General features: G+C 37.3%; 1 protein-coding gene across 1 annotated transcript in view; it reads right to left on the bottom strand.

The window, feature by feature from the left end:
- Nucleotides 1–20,973, bottom strand: part of ANKRD31 (ankyrin repeat domain 31) — a 166,429-nt gene that overhangs the window by 17,623 nt on the left and 127,833 nt on the right. The window contains exons 21-22 of the mRNA XM_036886106.2: nucleotides 6,875–6,971; nucleotides 2,079–3,078 (exon numbers count right to left, since the gene is read on the bottom strand). Coding sequence (XP_036742001.2) covers nucleotides 2,079–3,078; nucleotides 6,875–6,971 — 1,097 coding nt within the window. The remainder of the gene's footprint in view (nucleotides 1–2,078; nucleotides 3,079–6,874; nucleotides 6,972–20,973) is intronic.

Raw genomic sequence — 20,973 nt, 5'->3', positions numbered from 1 at the left:
TATGTTGTACCATATATAAGAATTAATTTAGAATGGATTATAGACCTAAATGTAAACCTAAAACTATAAAAATTCTAGAAGAAAATCTTTGTGACTTTGGGTTATAAAGAATTCTTAGATATACTAAAAAGAATAACCAATGCAATATTAAATTGATAAATCAGACTACACCAAAATTTAAAACTTCTGTTCTTAATAAGACAATATTGAGAGAATGAAAAGACAAGCCATGGACTAGGAGAAACCATTTCCAAAGTATGTTTGATATAGGACTTACATCCAAAGTGTACTTTTTTAAAAACTCTCAAAACTTATTAAGTAAACAAGCAACCAATAAAAAAAAGGGCAAACAATTTGAACAGACACTACATCAGGGAATAAATATGGATGGCAAACAGCATATGAAATGATACTTAACATAATCATTACAAAATGCAAATTAAAATCACAACAATAAATTATTATACATATGTACATATTATATACATACACCTACACTATGTGCTAGCATGGCTAAAATTAAAAGGCTTATCACACTAAGCTGGCTAAGTAAAGATGTAGAAGCACTAGATATCTCATACACAGCTGGTGTAATATAAAATGTTACAAACAACTTTGGCAGTTTCTTAAAAATTTAAATACAAATATGAATATAAATATAAATAACACACTTACCATATATAATAGAGCCTCTACACTCTGAGGTACTTACCCAAAAAAATTAAACCCTGTGTCATACCAAAACTTGTACACCAATATTCACAGAAGCTTTATTTGTAATAGTGAACAACTGAAAGCAATCTAAATGTCTATAGTCTATACAGGTGAATTGATAAACTGTAGTATAGACATACAAAAGAGTACTACTCAGCAATAAAAAAGGAATGAAGTACTGATACATGCTACAAGGATGAATCTCAAATAATTATGCTCAGAGAAAGAAGCCAGACAAAAATGAATACATATGGTATAACTTCACTTGTACAAAATTCTTAGAGATGCAGACTAACATATAAGGACAGAAGGCAGACTTGTAATTGTCTGAAGATCAGCATGGAAGGATGGGATCCAGAGGAGGTGTACAAAAGCACACAAAGAAACTTGCGGGGGTGATGAATATGTTCATTATCTTGTTTGTGGTCATGGTTTCACAGGTATAGACATATCTCAAAACCTGTCAAATTGTATACATTAAGTATGTGTAGTGTAGCTCAATGATATCTCAATAAGGCTGTTAAAAATAGCTGAACTATGAAAATTTGTATTAAAATACTACAGCTGATCCAGAGAAGCAACCACAACTGTCAAAATTTGAGTTAATGTAACGAATTTACCAACTACAATTTGAGTTGCTTTGGCTAATCTGAGGTAGGTACTCCTTAGCAATAAATTGGTGGATAGCCAAGCAAACAGGAGCATCAAGGGATCTGAGATCAAGCTACTAATTCAGTCTTTAAACTATAGTTTGGAGCTTTAAAATTAATTTTTTTTGCTTCTAATTGATATGTACAGCTTATTAACTTGGAAAAGCCTTATTATTCAGAAACAGAAGGGTTGGAAACGGGTTATTCAGACTAATTTCCAGTTAGCCTGGATTGGTAGGTACAGAAGCAAAGCATTCCAGGACTCTACAGTCTTTGCCACTCTGAATTCCTCTTTACAAATGTGAATGTGGACAAAGTGGAGAGGTAGCTTCTTTTGTAGGCATTTCCAGCAAGATGAATTTATACTTATTCCTTATTAGGGGAAGCTTTAACAGTAACTGATAGTTTCCAAAACTGTGGAAACAAAAACAGCTCCAATTGATTATTTTTATGTTGTTCTTGAATCCTTCCTGGTGCAATATACTTGATTAATTCTGGTCTGAGATCCCAAAGGTGTCTATGACTAAAATATAAAGGGCAATTCTAGGAGCATGATTTCACCTGCTAAGGACACAGTGGTTGTGTCCCTCCATTCAAGTCCAGCTAACTCTTACCCCTATTTCTCTAATCAGAGCTAAAATGCCTACCCTATGTAACAGTAACATTTACTCATTTATAAAATTTACATGATTTTAGAGGAAAAAAATAGGATACCTGTGTTTTGAATTCCAGAATATTATTTCCTGGATGAATCCTTCCTAGTAGTATCAGATCCTTTATCTGCATACATTTCTTTTTAGGAGCTGTGCTATAGTTTAAAGGCTTCTGAACAGCACGTTGACAACCAGACCGAGAGGAAGAGGAACCTTGACTGTCATTTGCATGAGCGACAGCAAAAGGTGACTTTTTAAGATATGGTTTCATCTGTTGACCAGTATCACTGCCTAAGACATCAATCCCTTGATGTTCTAGGGATTCTGATGTCCTCCTAGGTGGTTGCTGGGAAGCTGATTTCCTGTTTCCTCTTTTTGGATCACAACTGGAAACAGCCTGAGCACGAGTAGCAGTTGATGAATGGGCATCATTTTGGGTGAGTACACTTGTGGTTCCTGAAATATTTAATGTGCTGGTTACTGCTGAAGGACTAGAGGATTCATGGTCTTTGGCTGCAGTTTCTTTAAGATCATTTTCTTTTTGTGAATGTTCTGCTTGAACAATAAAAGCAACCGGTTGGGATGCTAATTTAATCTTCTTGGTGCCATTTGAATGTCTGGATTTTGATAACCCATCCAAGATACAGTCACTGACAGCTTGTTTAGAATTTAGCCCATTTCCACAAAACTCTTCCCTTCTCACTGTCTCTGAATTTAGACAAGTGTTGGTGGTTTGGCTGTTATTCGACATTTCCAGAGACAATTGTGTTTCCTGTATGCGTCCACAAACAACGCTGACAGGAGAAAGTGAACCTGACTGGAGCTGTGCTGAATTTTCTAGACTGGTAAGCTCTTGGCTGTCCTTTTCCCTAGAGATTTCTGAGCCAGACGGCAGCTTCCTCAAACTAAGAGCTGACAAAGATGTAACATTCTTATAGTTTTGAATTTTCTGCCTTACTTTTTTCTGTTTTTTCACCACAACTAAAAGGCTTTTCTGTCTTGTGGCCAAGTTAGCCAGTTGTTCTCTCAAGGCTCCTTGCTTAAATGATTCTACGGATACCCTAGAGGGAGAAATAGAAGGAAAAAAACCCACAAAAACAGTAGAAAACTTTTTTGAGGCAAGCATTTAGATTTAAAGATACTCTGTTTCAACTTAAATTTAATCAGCTCAAAGTACACAGGAGTCTATTTTTGCAATGCATTTCCTTTGAGAGGAAACCGACCCTTAAGGTAAGTTTGCCTTTTTAAGGAAGTGACAGTGTTATCCAAATATTCATATCATTATTTATCAGTTGTGAGCCAACCCATTATTTATCAGTTGTGAGCCAACCCTGAAAGAGAGAGAAAACTTGGGTCAATTAGTTGGAAGTTAAGCAACTGAGACTGAGGAGGAAATACCACTCTTTCAATTTGGAGTTTGCTTACCCGTTTACAGTGGATAGGTGGATCAGGAAGTAAATTTAAGCAACAGTTCCACTAAAGCTCCCTTAGCTATGGAGGAGTGAAATTGTTTTGTGAATTATACCTGAGCTAGACTTGAGAAACCTCAGTTCTTCAAGTAATTAGTGAAACTGTATTTTGAACCTGTATTGAGATACTTTCAAGTCCAGAGGGACCCAGACAAGTATTATTCCATGTGCTTTTCCCAAACCAAATCTCTCAGGGCTTGAGGTCTAAGTGGGAGGATATGACTGATTCATGCCTTTGTCTCTTGGTTACACACATCTACTCCATCGTGAGGTCAGAATACATGTTTCCAGTGGTTCTCAAACTTTTTGGTCTCAGGACTTTCTTATACTCCTAAATATTTCTGAGGAACCCAAAGAGCTTTTGTTTATGTGGGTTTTATCCATCAATACTTACTGTTTTGGAAAATTAAACAGAAATTTTTAAAACAAAAATATGGAGCTAGAGGTATTATGCTCAGTGAAATAAGCCAGGCAGAGAAAGACAAGTACCAAACGATTTCCCTCATTTGTGGAGTATAATAACGAAGCAAAACTGAAGGAACAAAATAGCAGCAGACTCAGAGACTCCAAGAAGGGACTAGCAGTTACCAAAGGGGAGGGGTGGGGAAGGGAGGGTGGTGAGGGAGGGAGAAGGGGATTGAGGGGTATCATGATTAGTGTACATGTTGTGTGTGGGGTCACGGGGAAGACAGTTTAGCACAGAGAAGTTATTAGGGACACTGTGGCATCTTAATACACTGATGGGCAGTGACTGCAATGGGGTATGGGGCGTGACTCAATAATAAGGGTGAATGTAGTAACCACATTGTTTTTCTTGTGAAACCTTCGTAAGAGTGTATGTCAATGATACCTTAATAAAAAAATACACAAGCACACATTATATTAGCTATCAGAGTGATAATATCCTCACACATCATATGGTCTCTAGAAAATTCCACTGTATACTCATGAGAAAATAAAAGTAAAAAAGTCAATAACATTGTAGTATTATTAAAAAATGGTTTTAATTCATGGACCCCTTGAAATAGTCTCAGGGACCCTCAAGGACCATCCTTTAAGAGCAGCTGCTTCAAGGGAAAGCAGTAGTATAGATATCTGTCTGTCTTATCACAGTTTAGAGTTGTTGGTACTGAGTTCCAAGCCAACTAGGTGTTAAAGCAAGAAGTAGATGTAAGTGGAGGAAGCAACAAAAAAAATTAGATTTTTGTATACTGAGTAGTATACAACTGGTAGCATAAAATGCAAGAAACTGGACAGAGGAGAAAGAAAAATAACGTTAGTGTCACATTTAAAACAATGAGAAGCAAAGAGTTTAGACAAAAAGCAAAGTGTTCTTTAAATCATGAGGTTTTAAGTCGTAGAGGAATATTAATAAGGATTTACCATTTGAAACTACAATTGATCAGGAACTTTCCAAAATTCTAGGTATACTGTTAATCATAGGACATAAAGGAAAATTGAAGCTAGCCTTCTCCCAAGTACCCTAGAAAATATCCTCAAGTGTCCTACAAATATCCTATTGCCAATTACCATCTGTAAGTCCTACATGCTCACTTGGTGTATACTGACAAGAACATAAGAAATAGAAAGGAATTTATAATATGTATTCACTAGAAAGAAAAGCAAAATGGGGATAAAATATAAGATTTTTTAAATTAAAGTATCATTGATATGCAATCTTACGATGGTTTCAAATACACAACACAGTGGTTCAATATTCACCCAGATTATCAAGTCCTCACCCCCTCCACTGTGGTCACTGTCTATCAACGCAGTAAGATGTTATAGAGTCATTAATTGTATTTTCCATGCTGTACTATAGTCCCCATGACCTACCTATATTATGACTGCAAATTATTGTGCCCCTTAATCCCCTTCACCCTCTACCCTCTCTATCCTCCCCCACACCTCCCCTTTGGTAAACATTAGTCCTTTCTTGGTGTCTATGAATCCACTGCTATTTTGTTCCTTCTGTTTTGCTTTGTTTATACACTCCGAAAATGAGTGAAATCATTTCGTATGTATCTTTCTCCACATGGTTTATTTCACTGAGCATAATACTCTCTATCCATGTTGTGGCAAATGGCAGGATTTCTTTTCTTCTTATGGCTGAATAATATTCCATTGTGTATATGTACCACATCTTCTTTATACATTCATCTATTGATGGACACTTAGGTTGCTTCCATATAAAATATAAGATTTATAAGTAAAAATAGAAAACTGAGTTTTAAATAAGTTCAGAAAAAAATTGAATATGCAATAGATGTCAGATAACTAGAAGACAGAATTAGAAATTAGAAAGAAAATTAGAAAGATTACATGGGAAAAGTTATCTGCATACCCACGATCACTGCAGCATTACTCAGAATAACCAAGACATGGAGGCCACCGAAGTGTCCATCAGTGGATGAACAAAGAATATATGGCATATGTATACACACACACACACACACACATACAAAATAGAGTATTTTTCAGCTATAAAAAGAAGGAAATCCTGCCATTTGTGACAACATGGATGGACCTTGTGGGCATTATGCTAAGTGAAATCAGTCAGACAGGGAAAGACAACCACTGTACCATCTAATTTTTTGGACTGTGGAATCTAAAAAAAATAAAATGAACTTATAGATACAGAGAACAGACTGGTTGTTGCTAGAGTTGGGGTGGGGGACTAGCAAAATGAGTGGAGGGGGTCAAAAGGTACAAACTTCCAGTTACAAAATAAGTAAGTCATGGGGATATAAAGTATAGCATGGTGATTATACTTAACAATACTGTATTGAATATTTGAAAGCTGCTAAGAGAGTAGATCTTGAAAGATCTCATCATGAGCAAAAAAATGGGAGGAGGGCAGTCATATATAGCTAAACCTATGAAAAATGAACAAAAAATAATGCCCAAACAAGAGAAACATATGTAACATCTTTCTCAAAATCTGAGAAGAGGTATATAACCAATATAATTAGAATAAAACTCCTTAAGGAGTTTAGGAGTACACAAAACCACAAAATACATAGAAATAAACTGCTGAGAAGGACATCTGTGATAGCAAAAAAACCATTTTTAATGTCAAAAAATTTGAGTTTACTAATGGAAGAAATTTATTCTGACAGATTCACCATCAGAAAGGCTTTCATAAAATTCTTGGCTGTAGACAACTTTTTAAGATACTACAGTGTCCTTTTATGGATATTTCAAGTAATAAAGTAGAAGAATATCTTCCTAGGAAGTACAATTCCCCAAAAAAGTAAGAGATTAAACAATCTTGTACATTTATTTGGTACTACGCAACATTTCTAATATTAAATTCTAGGCCTATGTATTGTAGCAAAAAAATGGATAAATTCTGAAAACTCTAAGCACTTTTGCTTTTTTCACTCACCTATATTTTTTAGCCAGATCTTCCCTTTCTGCCTTCTGCTTGGCAAGCACATTATCCATCACTTCTTTTATCTCTAACATCTTTTCAATGTATTGTTCTAGAAACATGGTAATAAAATAAAAAGTTAATTGAGACATAACAAATGTTAAATTTGATCACAGAGGACTCAGCCTTACTGTTAATTTAAAAAAGCCATAATTGCCCTACTTTCTTCCCCAATATCAATGGCCCAGATATACAAATCAAAGCTTATTGAATTATGTCACACTATGGAAGTACCCTGAAGTGTACTGTACCAAGAAAGAGGAGACAGGTCTGAGTTTTAATCCTACTAAATTCACTGACTAAGATCTTTGAACGTGGACAAGTCACATGACCTCTATGGGTAGCTTCCTTTTCTGTTAAATGAGGGTGTGGATAAAATGAGAGTTCCTGTGGCCAGGATTCTCACCTGGACCTGGCTGACTAGCTCACTGAACACCTGTGGGCAATACATGGCTGTTGACTCTATATAAAGAGCTCTGCCCAGAGTGGGCGCTACATGGTGGCAGGGCTGCAAGGCTGCAGGAGAGCAGAGCAGAGGACAGAGGCCCAAAGGACAGCTGTGTGAGACGACTGTGCAGGCAGAGAGGCCCAGAGGATGGCTGTGCAGACAGAGGGGCCCAGAGGCAGAGACCGGCTTGCTGCATGCAGACTCATTCTGAGTGAATGAATGGGATTCTAGTGACTGACCTGCCACTGTGAGAATAAAGTTGGGTATAACCCTTTCACCCCAAGAATGTTTTGCTGTCAATTTCTTTTGTCACATTGAATCCATAGTGAACTTGCCCAGGGCTAAAACCCATTGGTAAGACAGAGGGTAATAAAGGAAGATAAATAAATACAAAAAGAACTGCATTATCATTGTAAAAATTTTTTCAAACAATATGAACATTTACACAAAAGAAAAGAGTAATCCTATTCACCCCTCTGCTTCCCCTCTATTCTATGAATGATATTGCTGTTAATATTTTGGTAGCAGTGTATGTGTTTGTGTGTGTGCAAAAAAATTTTAATATATTTACTTAACATGTTCTATATATTTATACTATATATGACTATTTGTTATATGGACTTAAGATAAGAATCATGGTATCAGTTCTTGATAGGGCTTAACATTTAGATAGGGCTACATGGCATCTAAGGTCACTTATGCATCTATATAAAATTAATTTTATAATAAAAATACTTATATTTTTTCTACTTCCACTGCTTCCCAAGTAAATGTATCATGACCTCACCCCCTCACAAATTCACAGGATTTACACATAAATGTTGATTATGTCTAAATTCAGATTTCTAAGTAAGTAGGAAACTGAAAGGCTTAGCTGAATAGATTTTTGTCTTTTAATTTATTTGCTATTCTTCATTTGTGTTTTGTTTCTTAAGATTTTTCCTACTTTTTTTTAGACCAATGCATATTTTTCTAGATAATCTTAACTAGAGAAAAATCAGTGGTGATAAATGACATAAGTTCACAGTTAAAATTTGTTCCAGAACCTACCTTTGCAAATCAGTCAAATGATTTGATAATTAGCAGTGTTCCCAGAGTAGTTTCTGTATCCCTAATACCATGGCTAAAGATTAGTTTCATAATGTGATACATATGCTAACAAAGGGGGAAAAGTTGTATGATTGTTAAGAATTTAGATATAAACTTGTTTAGCACATTGGACACTGTTTAATAAAAGACATTTACATTATCTCATTACCCTATCACACTGGGCTTTCTAAATGAATTTTAAACTACAGGTAGAAAAAAATTATCATAGGATGTGGATAAAGTGAAAGTTCCTGTGGCCAGGATTCTCACCTACACTACTCACTACACACGTGTGGGCAATACTTGTTGCTGACTCCACATAAAGAGCTCTGCCCAGTGCTCTGGGCAACACTCTGGCACAGCTGCAAGGCTGCAGGGGAGCTGAAACGAGACTTGAGTGGTGGAAGGGCCAGAACAGGCACTGAAATGTCTACGGGGATAAGAGGCCCAGACATAGAGATTGGCTGCTCTATGCAGATTCACTCTGAGTGGATGGGATTCTAGTGATTGACCTGACACTGTGGGAATAAAATTGGGTATAATCCTTTCACCCCAAAAAATTCTACTGTTATTTCTTTGGTCTCACTGAATCCATAGTGAACTTGTCTGGGGCTGGAACCCATAGGGGCAAGACATAGGGGATGAGGAAAAAGATGGCGGAGTAGGAAGGCAAGGTGGAAACCACCTCCATCCTCCCCACACACCAAGGAATCAACTACAGCAAATACAACTAAACCTGAAAGACCTGAAGACTGCAGAACAGACCACCTACACCTGGGGAAGAAGAGAAGACCACAGAGAGAAGGGTAAAGAGGCAGATTCACGGTGGAGCAGGACCCAAGCCCTTCCCCATCCTAGCACAGGCAGGAGGATGAGGAATAGAGTGGGGAGGAGACAGGCACTCAGGAACTCTGAACACCTGGCCCTGGGGTTCTGCACTGGGAACATGAATCCACATTGCAGTGGGGCTGGACATCAGGGAGAGTTGGAGCACTCTTGGGGGCTGACACTCCAACCACCTGTGGATGACAGGCACACACTGCCAGTCCCAGTCCAGCTAAACAGAAGTGACACCCAAAACAGAAGTGACAGTTTAAAATATTTGCCAACAACGGGAAGGGTACCAGAGGGGTGAAGGTTAGACAGAGTTCTAGCCCCAGGAGAAAGGGCAGGAGGACAACACTTCCCCAGCCCTCCACTGGTCAAACAGGACAGGCATTCCCCAAAAGCTTCATCCCATTTGCTGGTGGCTCAGCTCCTGAGGTGCTTCCCTGCACACCACCAACACACCAGCCCACTTGGCCCAGCAGCGTCAACCTTTGCTGCCTGACAGGTAGAGGGAGACTTTCCCAGCTTTTTCAGCCCTACCTCAGCCAATCAGAGAGGCTACTGCAAAAGCCATCTCTGAGAGCTCCTTCCTCCTTGCAAGTGGCCCAGCCTGCTGCTGCATACCAGCCAGGTGACTCACCATTGCCACACACCATGTGTACTACCACCACAAGATGTGTGGCAGCCATGTGCCCACCTGTGCTGCCACCATGCTAATCACCACCACTATGCACACTTGCGCTCTACTGCCAAGCAATTCACTTGTGCACCCTGTGTACCCTGATGACTGAGTGCCTGGCCCAGAGCTTCACTACTGCCCTGCCCACCCTGTTAACCGCAGCACTGTCATCAATGCAGGGCAGGCAGAGGGTAGCACTGCCAACAACGATCTCAGCAGAAGCACCACTGAGGTAAGCTGCCCTCTATGCATAATGAAATAGACCACTGCTGGCAGACAGAAAGGAGGCCCTGCCCATTGCCCACCAATGGCAACTGGGGATCCATTATAAAGGAGGATCAGGAAATGGAGAGTAAAGAGGTTTGAGTTTCTGGGCACCACAGGATGCCTTCCTCATAAAGTCATTACTCTCCAGACCCAGAAGCATAGTAGATCCATCTAATACAAAGGAAGAAACACAGAAACCCTGACAAAAGGAAGAGGCAGAAGAATATGTTCCAAACAAAACTACAGGAAAGAGGATTAAATGAAATGGAGATTACCAATCTTCTTGATTAATATTTCAAAGTAAATGTCATAAATATTCCCACAGATCTGCAGAAAAGTACTGAGGATCTCAGGGATGAATTCAACAAAGAGATACAAGAGCTGAAAAAGAACCACTCAGAGCTGAACAATATAGTAATTGGAAAGAAATATACAATGGAGGGAATGAATAATAGATTGCTGCATGTAGAGGTGACAATAAATGAGATGGAAATTAGTGAACAGGAACACAATGAAGCTGAGAAAAGAGAGAAAAAAAGAATCTCTAGGAATGGAAGAAGGATAAGGGAGCTGTGTTACCAATCCAAATGAAACAATATTCATGTAATAGGGGTACCAGAAGGAGAAGAGAGAGAGAAAGGGGTAGAAAGTCTCTTCAAGGAAATAATTCCTGAAAACTTCCCCAAACTGAGGAAGGAAATAGACACCCAGTCCTAGAAGGACAGAGAGCCCTTAACAAAAGGAACCCTAGGAAGACAACACCAATACATATTATAATTAAAATGACAAAGATTAAAGATAAAGATAAAGATTGAAAGAAGCTACAGAGAGGCAAAAACATTTTTATTTTATTTTATTTTGGTATCATTAATATACAACTACATGAGCAACATTGTGGTTACTTGATTCCCCCATTATCAAGTTCCCACCACATACCCCATTACAGTCACTGTCCATCAGCTTAGTAAGATGTTATGGAGTCACTATTTGTCTTCTCTGTGCTATACTACCTTCCCTGTGCCCCCACCCCACGTTATGTGTACTAATCGTAATGCCTCTTATTCCTCTTCTCCCTCCCTTCTCACACACCCTCCCCAGTCCCTTTCCCCTTGGTAGTCCATTCTTGGGTTCTGTGAGCCTGCTGCTATTTTGTTCCTTCAGTTTTTCTTTGTTCTTATACTCCACAGATGAGGGAAATCATTTGATACTTGTCTTTTTCTGCCTGTCTTATTTCACTGAGCATAATACCCTCTAGCTCCATCCATGTTGTTGCAAATGGTAGGATTTGTTTTCTTCTTATGGCTGAATAATATTCCATTGTGTATATATACCACATCTTCTTTATCCATTCATCTACTGATGGTTGGTTCCATTTTTTGGCTATTGTAAATAGTGCTGCAATAAACATAGGGGTGCATATGTCTTTTTGAAATTGGGATCCTGCATTCTTAGGGAAAATTCCTAGGAGTTGAATTCCTGGGTTAAATGGTATTTCTATTTTTAGTTTTTGAGGAACCTCCATACTGCTTTCCACAATGGTTGAACTATTTTACATTCCCACCAGCAGTGTAGGAGGGTTCCCCTTTCTCCACATCCTTGCCAATATTTGTTGTTCCTAGTCTTTTCTATATTGAGGCAAAAAATTTCTTACAAGGAAAACTCCACCAGGCTATCAGCAGACTTCTCAGCAGAAACCTTACAGGCAAGAAGAAAGTGTCATAAAATATTTAATGCACTGAGACAAAAGGACATTAAACCAAAAATCCTCAACCCAGCAAGATTATCATTGAAATGTGAGGGAGAGATGAAACATTTTGCAGATTAATTAAGGCTGAAGGAATTTATAACCACTAAACTGGCATTGTAGGATATGTTAAGGGGACTTCTGTAGATGGAAATGTTAAACCTAAATATTTTCACCAGTGAAAATAAACCCACAGTAAAGGTAGTAGACCAATTAATTACCAAGCAAGTATGAAGCTAAAAAACAAAACAAAAGTAGTAGAACTATACACAAAATCAGTCAAGGGATACACAAAAGATGCAGATTATGACATCTAATACACAAAGTGTGAAGGAGTACACAAAGTACTTTTAGATTGTTTGTGAAATACAGCAACCATCAATTTAATGTAGACTGTTATACAGTCAAGAAGCTACCTTGAACCTTATGGTAACCACAAACCTAAAGCCTATGAGAAACAAAAAATTAAATAAAAAGGAGGAATCCAATCACAACACTGAAGAATACCATCAAATAACAAGAGAAGAGTATAAGAAGAAGAAAGGAACAGAGAGTAATTACGAAAACAACCAGAAAACAATTAATAAAATGACAATAAGTACAAACCTATTAATAATTTCTTTAAATGTAAAGATACTGAATACACTGATCAAAAGACACAGGAAGGAATATGGATAAAGAAACAAGGCCCATCTATACACTACCTACAAGACACTCATTTCAGACCTAAAGACATACACAGACTAAAAGTGAAGGGATGGAAGAGATATTTTATGCAAACAATAGGGATAAAAAAGCAGGAGTAGCAGTTATATCAGACAAAATAGATATCAAAACAAAGAAAGCAACAAGAGACAAAGAAGGACATTACATAATGATAAAGGCATAAGTCCAACAAGAGGATATAACCATTATAAATATGGACCCAACATAGGAGCACCTAAGTATATAAAACAAGTATTAACAGAGTTAAGGGGGGAAATAAACTGCAACTCATTCCTAATATTAGGAGACTTTAACACAGCACTTACATCAATAGACAGATCAGCCAGACAGAAAATAAATAAGGAACAAACATTAGATCAGACAGACTTAACAGATATCTACAGAACATTCCACCCAAAAGCAGCAAGATACACATTTTTCTCAAGTGTACATGGAACATCCTCCGGGATAGACCATATACTAGGCCACAAAAAGAGCCTCAATACATTCAAAAAGACTGAAATTTATCAAGCAGCTTCCCAGACCACAATGGTATGAAACTAGAAATAAATTACACAAGGAAAACAAAAAAGCCTACAAACACATGGAGAGTAAACAACATGTCTCTATATAATCAATGGATCAATGAACAAATCAAAACAGAAATCAAGCAATACATGGAGACAAATGAAAACAAAATTCAGCAGTTCAAAATTTGTGGGATGCCACAAAAGTGGTTCTAAGAGGGAAATACATAGTAATACAGGCCTACCTCAAGAGACAAGAACAATCCCAAATAAATAGTCTAAAATCACAATTAAAGAAATGAGAAAAAGAAGAATAATGAATCCCAAAATTAGTAGAAGGAGGGACACAAAGATCTGAGCAGGAAAAAACTAGAGAAGAAAAAAACAATAGAAAAAAATCAATGAAACTAAGACCAGGTTCTTTGAGAAAACAAACAAAATAGACAAAGGCCTCGCCAGACTTATCAAGAAAAAAAAGAGAGTAAGTACACAAATAAACAACAACAGAAACGAAGAAGGACCAGTCACAATAGATACCACAGAAATACAAAGAATTATCAGAGAATACTATAAAAAATTGTATGTTCATAAATTGGATAACCTAGAAGAAATGGACAACTTCCTAAAAAAATATGACCTTCCAAGACTGACCCAGGAAGAAACAGAAAATATGAACAGATTAATTACCAGCAATGAAATCGAATTCATAATGAAAAAAACTATCAACAAACAACAGTCCAGGAGCAGATGGCTTCACAGCCAAATTCTACCAAACATTTAAGAAACAGCCAATACCCATCCTTCTGCATCACTCTAATATCAAAACCAGACAAAGATATGAGGAAAAAAGAAATTAAGACCAATATCTCAGATGAACATTAATGCAGAAGTTCTCAACAGATTATTAGCAAACCAAATTAAAAAATACATCAAAAGGATCATCCGTCATGAACATGTAGGATTTATTCCAGGGATGCAAGGATGGTACAATATTCAAAAATCCATCAATATCTCCACCATATTAACAAAAAGAAGGATAAAAACCACATTATCATCTAAACAGATGCTGAAAAACCACTTGAAAAAATTCAACATCCATTCATGATAAAAACTCTCAACAAAATGTATAAAGAGGGTACATACCTCAACATAACAAGGGCCATATATGGAAAACTGACAGCTAACATCATAACAAGACAAGGATGTTCACTCTCACTCCTTTTATTCAACATAGTACTGGAGATCACAGCCATGGCAATATGATAAGATAAAGACATAAAAGGCATTCAAACTGGTAAAGAAGAAGCTAAACTGTCACTATTTGCAGATGACATGTTATTATACACAGAAAACCCTAAAGATCCCACCAAAAATATATTAGAACTAATAACTGGATTCAGCTAGGTTGCATGATACAAAATTAATACATAAAAATCTGTTGTGTTCCTATATATTAAAAACAAACTAGCAGAAAGAGAAATCAGGAGGACAATTCTATTTACAAGTGCATCCAAAGAATAAAATACCTAGGAATAAACCTAAGAAGAAGGTGAAATACATTTACTCTGAAAACAATAAGACACTCATTAGACAAATTGAAGAAGATACCAATAAATAGAAATCTATAACATGCTCATGAATAGGAAGAATCAATATTGTCAAAATGGCCATCCTGCTGAAAGCAATTTAAAGTTTCAATGCAATCCCTATCAAAATACAAATAGCATTTTCCAATCAGCAGAACAAATAGTTCTAACATTCATATGGAACCGAATAGCCAAAGCAATTCTGAGAGAGAACAAAGCTGGAGGGGGATTATGCTCTCCCTGACTTCAAGCTCTACTACAATGCTATAGTAATCAGAACAGTTTGGTACTGGCACAAGAACAGACCCACAGATCAATGGAACAGAATAGACAGCATATATGATTAATTAATATAAGATAAAGGAGCCATGGATATATACAATGGGGAAAAGACAGCTTCTACAATAACTGGTGTTGGGAAAAATGGAGAGCTACATGCAAGAGAATGAAACTACATTACTGTCTAACTCCATACACAAAGGTAAACTCAAAATGGATCAAAGACCTGAATGTAAGACATGAAACCATAAAACTCTTAGAAGAGACCATAGGCAAAAATCTCTTCAACATAAATATGAGCAATTTTTTCCTGGACTCATCTCCTTGGGCAAAGGAAACAAAGTAAAAACTGAACAAGTGGGACTACATCAAACTAAAAATATTCTGTACAGCAAAAGGAGACCATCAACAAAACAACAACCTAAAGTATGGGAGAATATATTCATTAATGATTTATCCAATAAGGGAATAACATCCAAAATATATAAAGAACTCATACACCTCAACACCAAAAAAAACCCAACCCAATTAAAAAATGGGCAGAGGACCTAAACAGACACTTCTCCAAAGAAATATAGATGGCCAACCAGCACATGAAAGTTGCTCCATATCACTAATAACCAGGGAAATTCAAATGAAAACCACAATGAGATATCACCTTACACCAGTCAGAAAGGCCACTACCCAAAAGACAAGAAATAACAAGTGTTGGCAAGGATGTCAGGAAATGAGAACCCTCCTATACTGTTGGTATGAATGTAAATTGGCACAACCATTGTGGAAAGCAGTATGGTGGTTCCTCAAAAAACTAAAAATAGAAATACCATATGACCCAGTAATTCTACTTCCAGGAATTTACCTGAAGAAAGAAAAATCCCTGATTTGTAAAGACACAGACACCCCTATGTTTATCTCCACATTATCTGCAATAGCCAAAATACAGAAACAACCAAAGTATCCATCATCAATAGATGAAAAGATAAAGAAGTTGTGGCATACATATATACATACACATATATATATACACACACACAAAGTACACACACACACACAATGGAATATTATGCACCCATAAAAAAGAAAGTAATCCTGCCATCTGTGACAACATGGATGGACCTACGGGGTATTATGCTAAGTGAAATAAGCCAGGGAGGAAATGACAAATACCACATGATTTTACTTATTTGTGCAATATAAAACAAAGCAAAACAGAGTGAACAAAAAACAGTAGACTCATAGATGCTGAGAGGTAACTGGTGGTTAACATAGGGGAAGGGTTGAGGTAAGTGGGTAGAGAGTGTGAGGGGAATAAACGGGCCTAAAAATTCTCAATTATAATGTAAGTTGGCCACAGGGATGGTAGCACAGCATGGAAAATACAGTCAATGATTCCATAACATTTTTCTATGTTTAGATAGTAACCCCTAATTGGGTGAGGATTTAATAATATGAGTAACTATTGAACCACTATGCTGTATATTTGAAAAAAATATAAGATTGTGTATCAATGCAACACAAAGAAATGAAAGGCATCCAGATTGGTAAGGAAGAAGTTAAACTGTCACTGCAGATGACATGGTATTGTACATAAAAAGACCTAAAGATTCCACTCTAAAACTACTAGAACTAATATCTCAATTCAGCAAAGTTGCAGGATACAAAATTAATACACAGAAATATGTGGCATTCTAATACACAAATGATGACCTAGCAGAAAGAGAAATCAGGAAAACAATTTCATTTACAATTGCTTCTAAAAGAATAAAATACCTAGGAATAAACCTAACCAAGGAGGTGAAAGACCTATACCCTGAAAACTACAAGACACTCATGAGAGAAACTAAAGAAGACACCAATAAATGGAAATACATCCCATGCTCATGGATAGGAAGAATTAATATTGTCAAAATGACCATACTACCTAAAGCAATCTACAGATTCAATGGAATTCCTATCAAATTACCAACATTCTTCAATAAACTAGAACAAATAGTTCTAAAATTCATATGGAACCACAAAAGACCCCGAAAAGCCAAAGCAATCCTGAGAAGAAAGAATTAAGCTGGGGAGATTACACACCCAAATTTCAAGCTCTACTACAAAGCCACAGTAATCAAGACAATTTGGTACTGGCAAGAGAACAGACCCATAGATCAATGGAATAGAATAGAGAGCCCAGATATAAACCCAAGCATATATGGCCAATTACTATACAATAAAGGAGCCATGGACATACAATGGGGAAATGACAGCCTCTTCAACAACTGGTGCTGGCAAACCTGGACAGTTACATAGAAGAGAATGAAACTGAATTATGGTCTAACTCCATACACAAAGTAAACTCAAAATGGATCAAAGACCTGAGTGTAAGTCAGGAAATCATAAAGCTCTTAGAAGAAAACATAGGCAAAAATCTTTTGAATATAAACATGAGCGAATTCTTCCTGAACACATCTCCTTGGGCAAGAGAAACAAAAGCAAAAATGAACGAATGGGACTAGAGCAAACTAAAAAGCTTCTGTACAGCAAAGGACACCATCAGCAGAACAAAGAGGCATTCTACAGTATGGGAAAATATTTTCATAAATGACATATCTGATAAGGGGTTAACATCCAAAATATATAAAGAACTCACACACTCAACACCCAAAAAACAAATAAACCAATTAAAAAATGGGCAGAGGAGCTGAACAGACACTTCTCCAAACAAGAAATTCAGGTGGCCAACAGACATATGAAAAGATGCTCCACATCTTTTGCAAATGCAAACTGAAACCACAATGAGATATCACTCACACCAGTTAGGATGACCAACATCCAAAAGACAAGGTACAACAAATGCTGGCAAGGATGTGGAGAAAGAGGAACCCTCCTACACTGCTATTGGGAATAAATTAGTTCAACCATTGTGGAAAGCAATATGGAGGTCCCTTAAAAAACTAAAAATAGAAATAACATTTGACCCAGGAATTCCACTCCTAGGAATTTACCCAAAGAAAACAAGATCCCAGATTCAAAAAGACATATGCACCTCTATGTTTATCATAGCACCATTTACAATAGCCAAGATATGGAAGCAACCTAAGTGTCCATCAGTAGATGAATGGATAAAGAAGAGTTGGTACATATACATAATGGTATATTATTCAGCCAGAAGAAGAAAACAAATCCTATCAGTTTTAACAACATGGAGAGAGATGTAGGGTATGCTCAGTGAAATAAGCCAGGCAGAGAAAGACAAGTAGTAAATGATTCATTTATTTGTGGAGTATAACAAAGCAAAACTGAAGGAACAGAACAGCAGCAGACTCACAGACTCCAAGAAGGGACTAGTGGTTATGAAACAGAAAGGGGTTAAGGGGGAAGGGAATTAAGGGGTATTATTTTTAGCACACATAATGTAGGGGGGGCATGGGGAAGGCAGTATAGCACAAAGAAGACAAGTAGTGACTCTATAGCATCTTATTATGCTGATGGAGAGTGACTGCAATGGGATGTTTGGGGGGAACTTGATAATATGGCTGAATGTAGTAACTACAATGTTGCTCATGTGAAACCTTCATATGATTGTATATCAAAGACACCTTAATAAGCAAACAAATAATTAATTAATTAATTTTAAAAAAGATTGTATATCAATGATACTTCAATAAAAAATACTGCCAAGGAAGGACATAACATGATGACTTAGAAAAAATAACATTATTATAGTAACCCAGAAGATCTGTTTCTGCAAGAAAGGATATATGGTTACTTTACATGTAACTTGATAGTATATACTTATCAAAGAGGCAACATTAAATTAATTAATGGTATTTTAGAAAGAACCTAGAAATTGTCCTAAATGTGTAAAATTTTAATATATGATAAATAAGGCATTATCAAACAATGAGAAGAAGAAGATGAATTATTCAACAAATAAGAGTGGGCAAAAGTGGTAGAATATGAGGAGACAACCCTATTCAATCCTTATCTTATACCATATGTAGAAAAGAGATTTCAAATAAGTTTTAGAGTTAAAATGCTTAGGAAAAAACAACACAAAGCATTTAAAATAAAGATTTTTCTGCCTTAATTCAGTTGAGACATTGAAGATTATCTGATATCAAAGTGAATGCAAGATGTCTATAAGAAAAATTTACAAAGAAATGTACAAAATGGAATTCATTACTCTTGGATTCCCCAGTCAGATAAAAGATAAAAAAGGTGTCAGAATATGGAGATGGTGAATTTGTAAAGATATTTCTTTAGAGAGCTTTTGCCTAACTGGGTGGAATTTTCACTCTGAGCAGCAAAACTGAGAGGTGAGGGGTTTCTAATCTTTACCTCAAGCGTAACTCTGACAGTTGAGAAAGCAATGTTATGTTGACGTAGTAATGGACCCATATCTGGCTTCCTCCTTGAACTTCTAGAAGCCAGACCCTGAGGAGCAAGGAGCTTCCACAGCAGGGTAAAGGTAAAGTTGCTGCTGTGCTGGGAATTAACTATCCTCCCTTCTAACAGTGGACCCAAGGTGCCAGGATCCTGAAGACGTGGTGTGGAGCCTCCCTGTGATCCTGCCTATGACGGCTCCTGCCTGAGATTGAGAGTCTGTATAGGGTAGACCACCAAAAAGAAAAAAAACAGCAGCTGAGAGGACACTGAGAGGGGCCAGGGAAAGGAAAACGTGCATTGCCTTTGACACATCACAGCTGCATCACATGCAGAAGTTTCAGAAGCACCTCAGAAAACTATTCTGAAAAGACTGTTTTAAACACCTGCTAAAGAGCAATGGAGCCAACCAGTCACTAGCCAAGAACTCTCGAGTCCCATGGCCTGCCTTATCTCTCCTCTCTCAAAGAGGCAGTGAGACAAAAATAAAAGTCAATATATTGGTTATAATACAATAAAATGAAATTACAAAGCTTGGGACTGGGGAGGAGAGAAAAGTTTCTAATCTTAGAAGCATTAAAAGACATATTAAAGGAAAAAGAATGAAACACTTTACTGCAGAGAATCTGAAATGCATGTATTTAAGTACAAACTAACACATATTACAAGTAAAAGGACAGATAAGTGGCTGAAAAAATATTTGTAGCAGTCATAGTAGAAAAGGAGTCAATAACTTGATTTTGTTATATGGCTCCAATTTAGTAACAGAGAAACAAGCACAGTCAATTCACAAAACAGGAAATAAAACTAGTGAAAAAACCCACTAATAATCAATAAGGCAACCAAAATACAAGGCACATTTTTCTTATTAAACTAGTAAAATTATTTAAATGAAAATATTGATACTATTGGTGATATTAAGAAAATATACTAGAGGGATCGGAAGATGGCGGCGTAAGTAGAGCAGCAGAAATCTCCTCCCAAAACCACATATATCTATGAAAATATAACAAAGACAACTCTTCCTAGAATAAAGACCAGAGGACACAGGACAATATCCAGACCACATCCGCACCTGAGAGAACCCAGCACCTCACGAAGGGGGTAAGACACAAGCCCCGGCCCAGCGGGAGCCGAGCGCCCATCCCCCCAACTCCCGGCGGGAGAAGAATAGGCAGAGCGGGAGGGAGACGGAGCCCAGGACTGCCGAACACCCAGCCCCAGCCATCCGGGCAAGAGTGCAGACACAGTGCGTGCGCAGAGGGCCCTGGATATTAGGGAATCAGGGCAGCAAGAACAGTGAGCGGGTACCGGAGGCCTGGCGCCGGAGGACACCAGAAAAACGAGCAACATTTTTTTTTTTTTTTTTTGCTGTTTTGTTTTGGCGAGCACTTTTTGGAAGTCTTAAAGGGATAGGGACCCCAATACTAGGGAAAAAGGGCAGCAAGAACAGTGAGCGGGCACTGGTGGCATGGCACCGGAGGACACCAGAAAAGCGAGCAACCATTTTTTTTTTTTCGGTTTTCTTTTG

The sequence above is a fragment of the Manis pentadactyla genome, chromosome 2, assembly GCF_030020395.1.
Source record: "Manis pentadactyla isolate mManPen7 chromosome 2, mManPen7.hap1, whole genome shotgun sequence".
Classification (NCBI taxonomy): Eukaryota; Metazoa; Chordata; class Mammalia; order Pholidota; family Manidae; genus Manis; species Manis pentadactyla.
The sequence above is the reverse complement of the archived record's forward strand: the minus strand, read 5'-3'. Positions and strand labels throughout refer to the sequence as shown.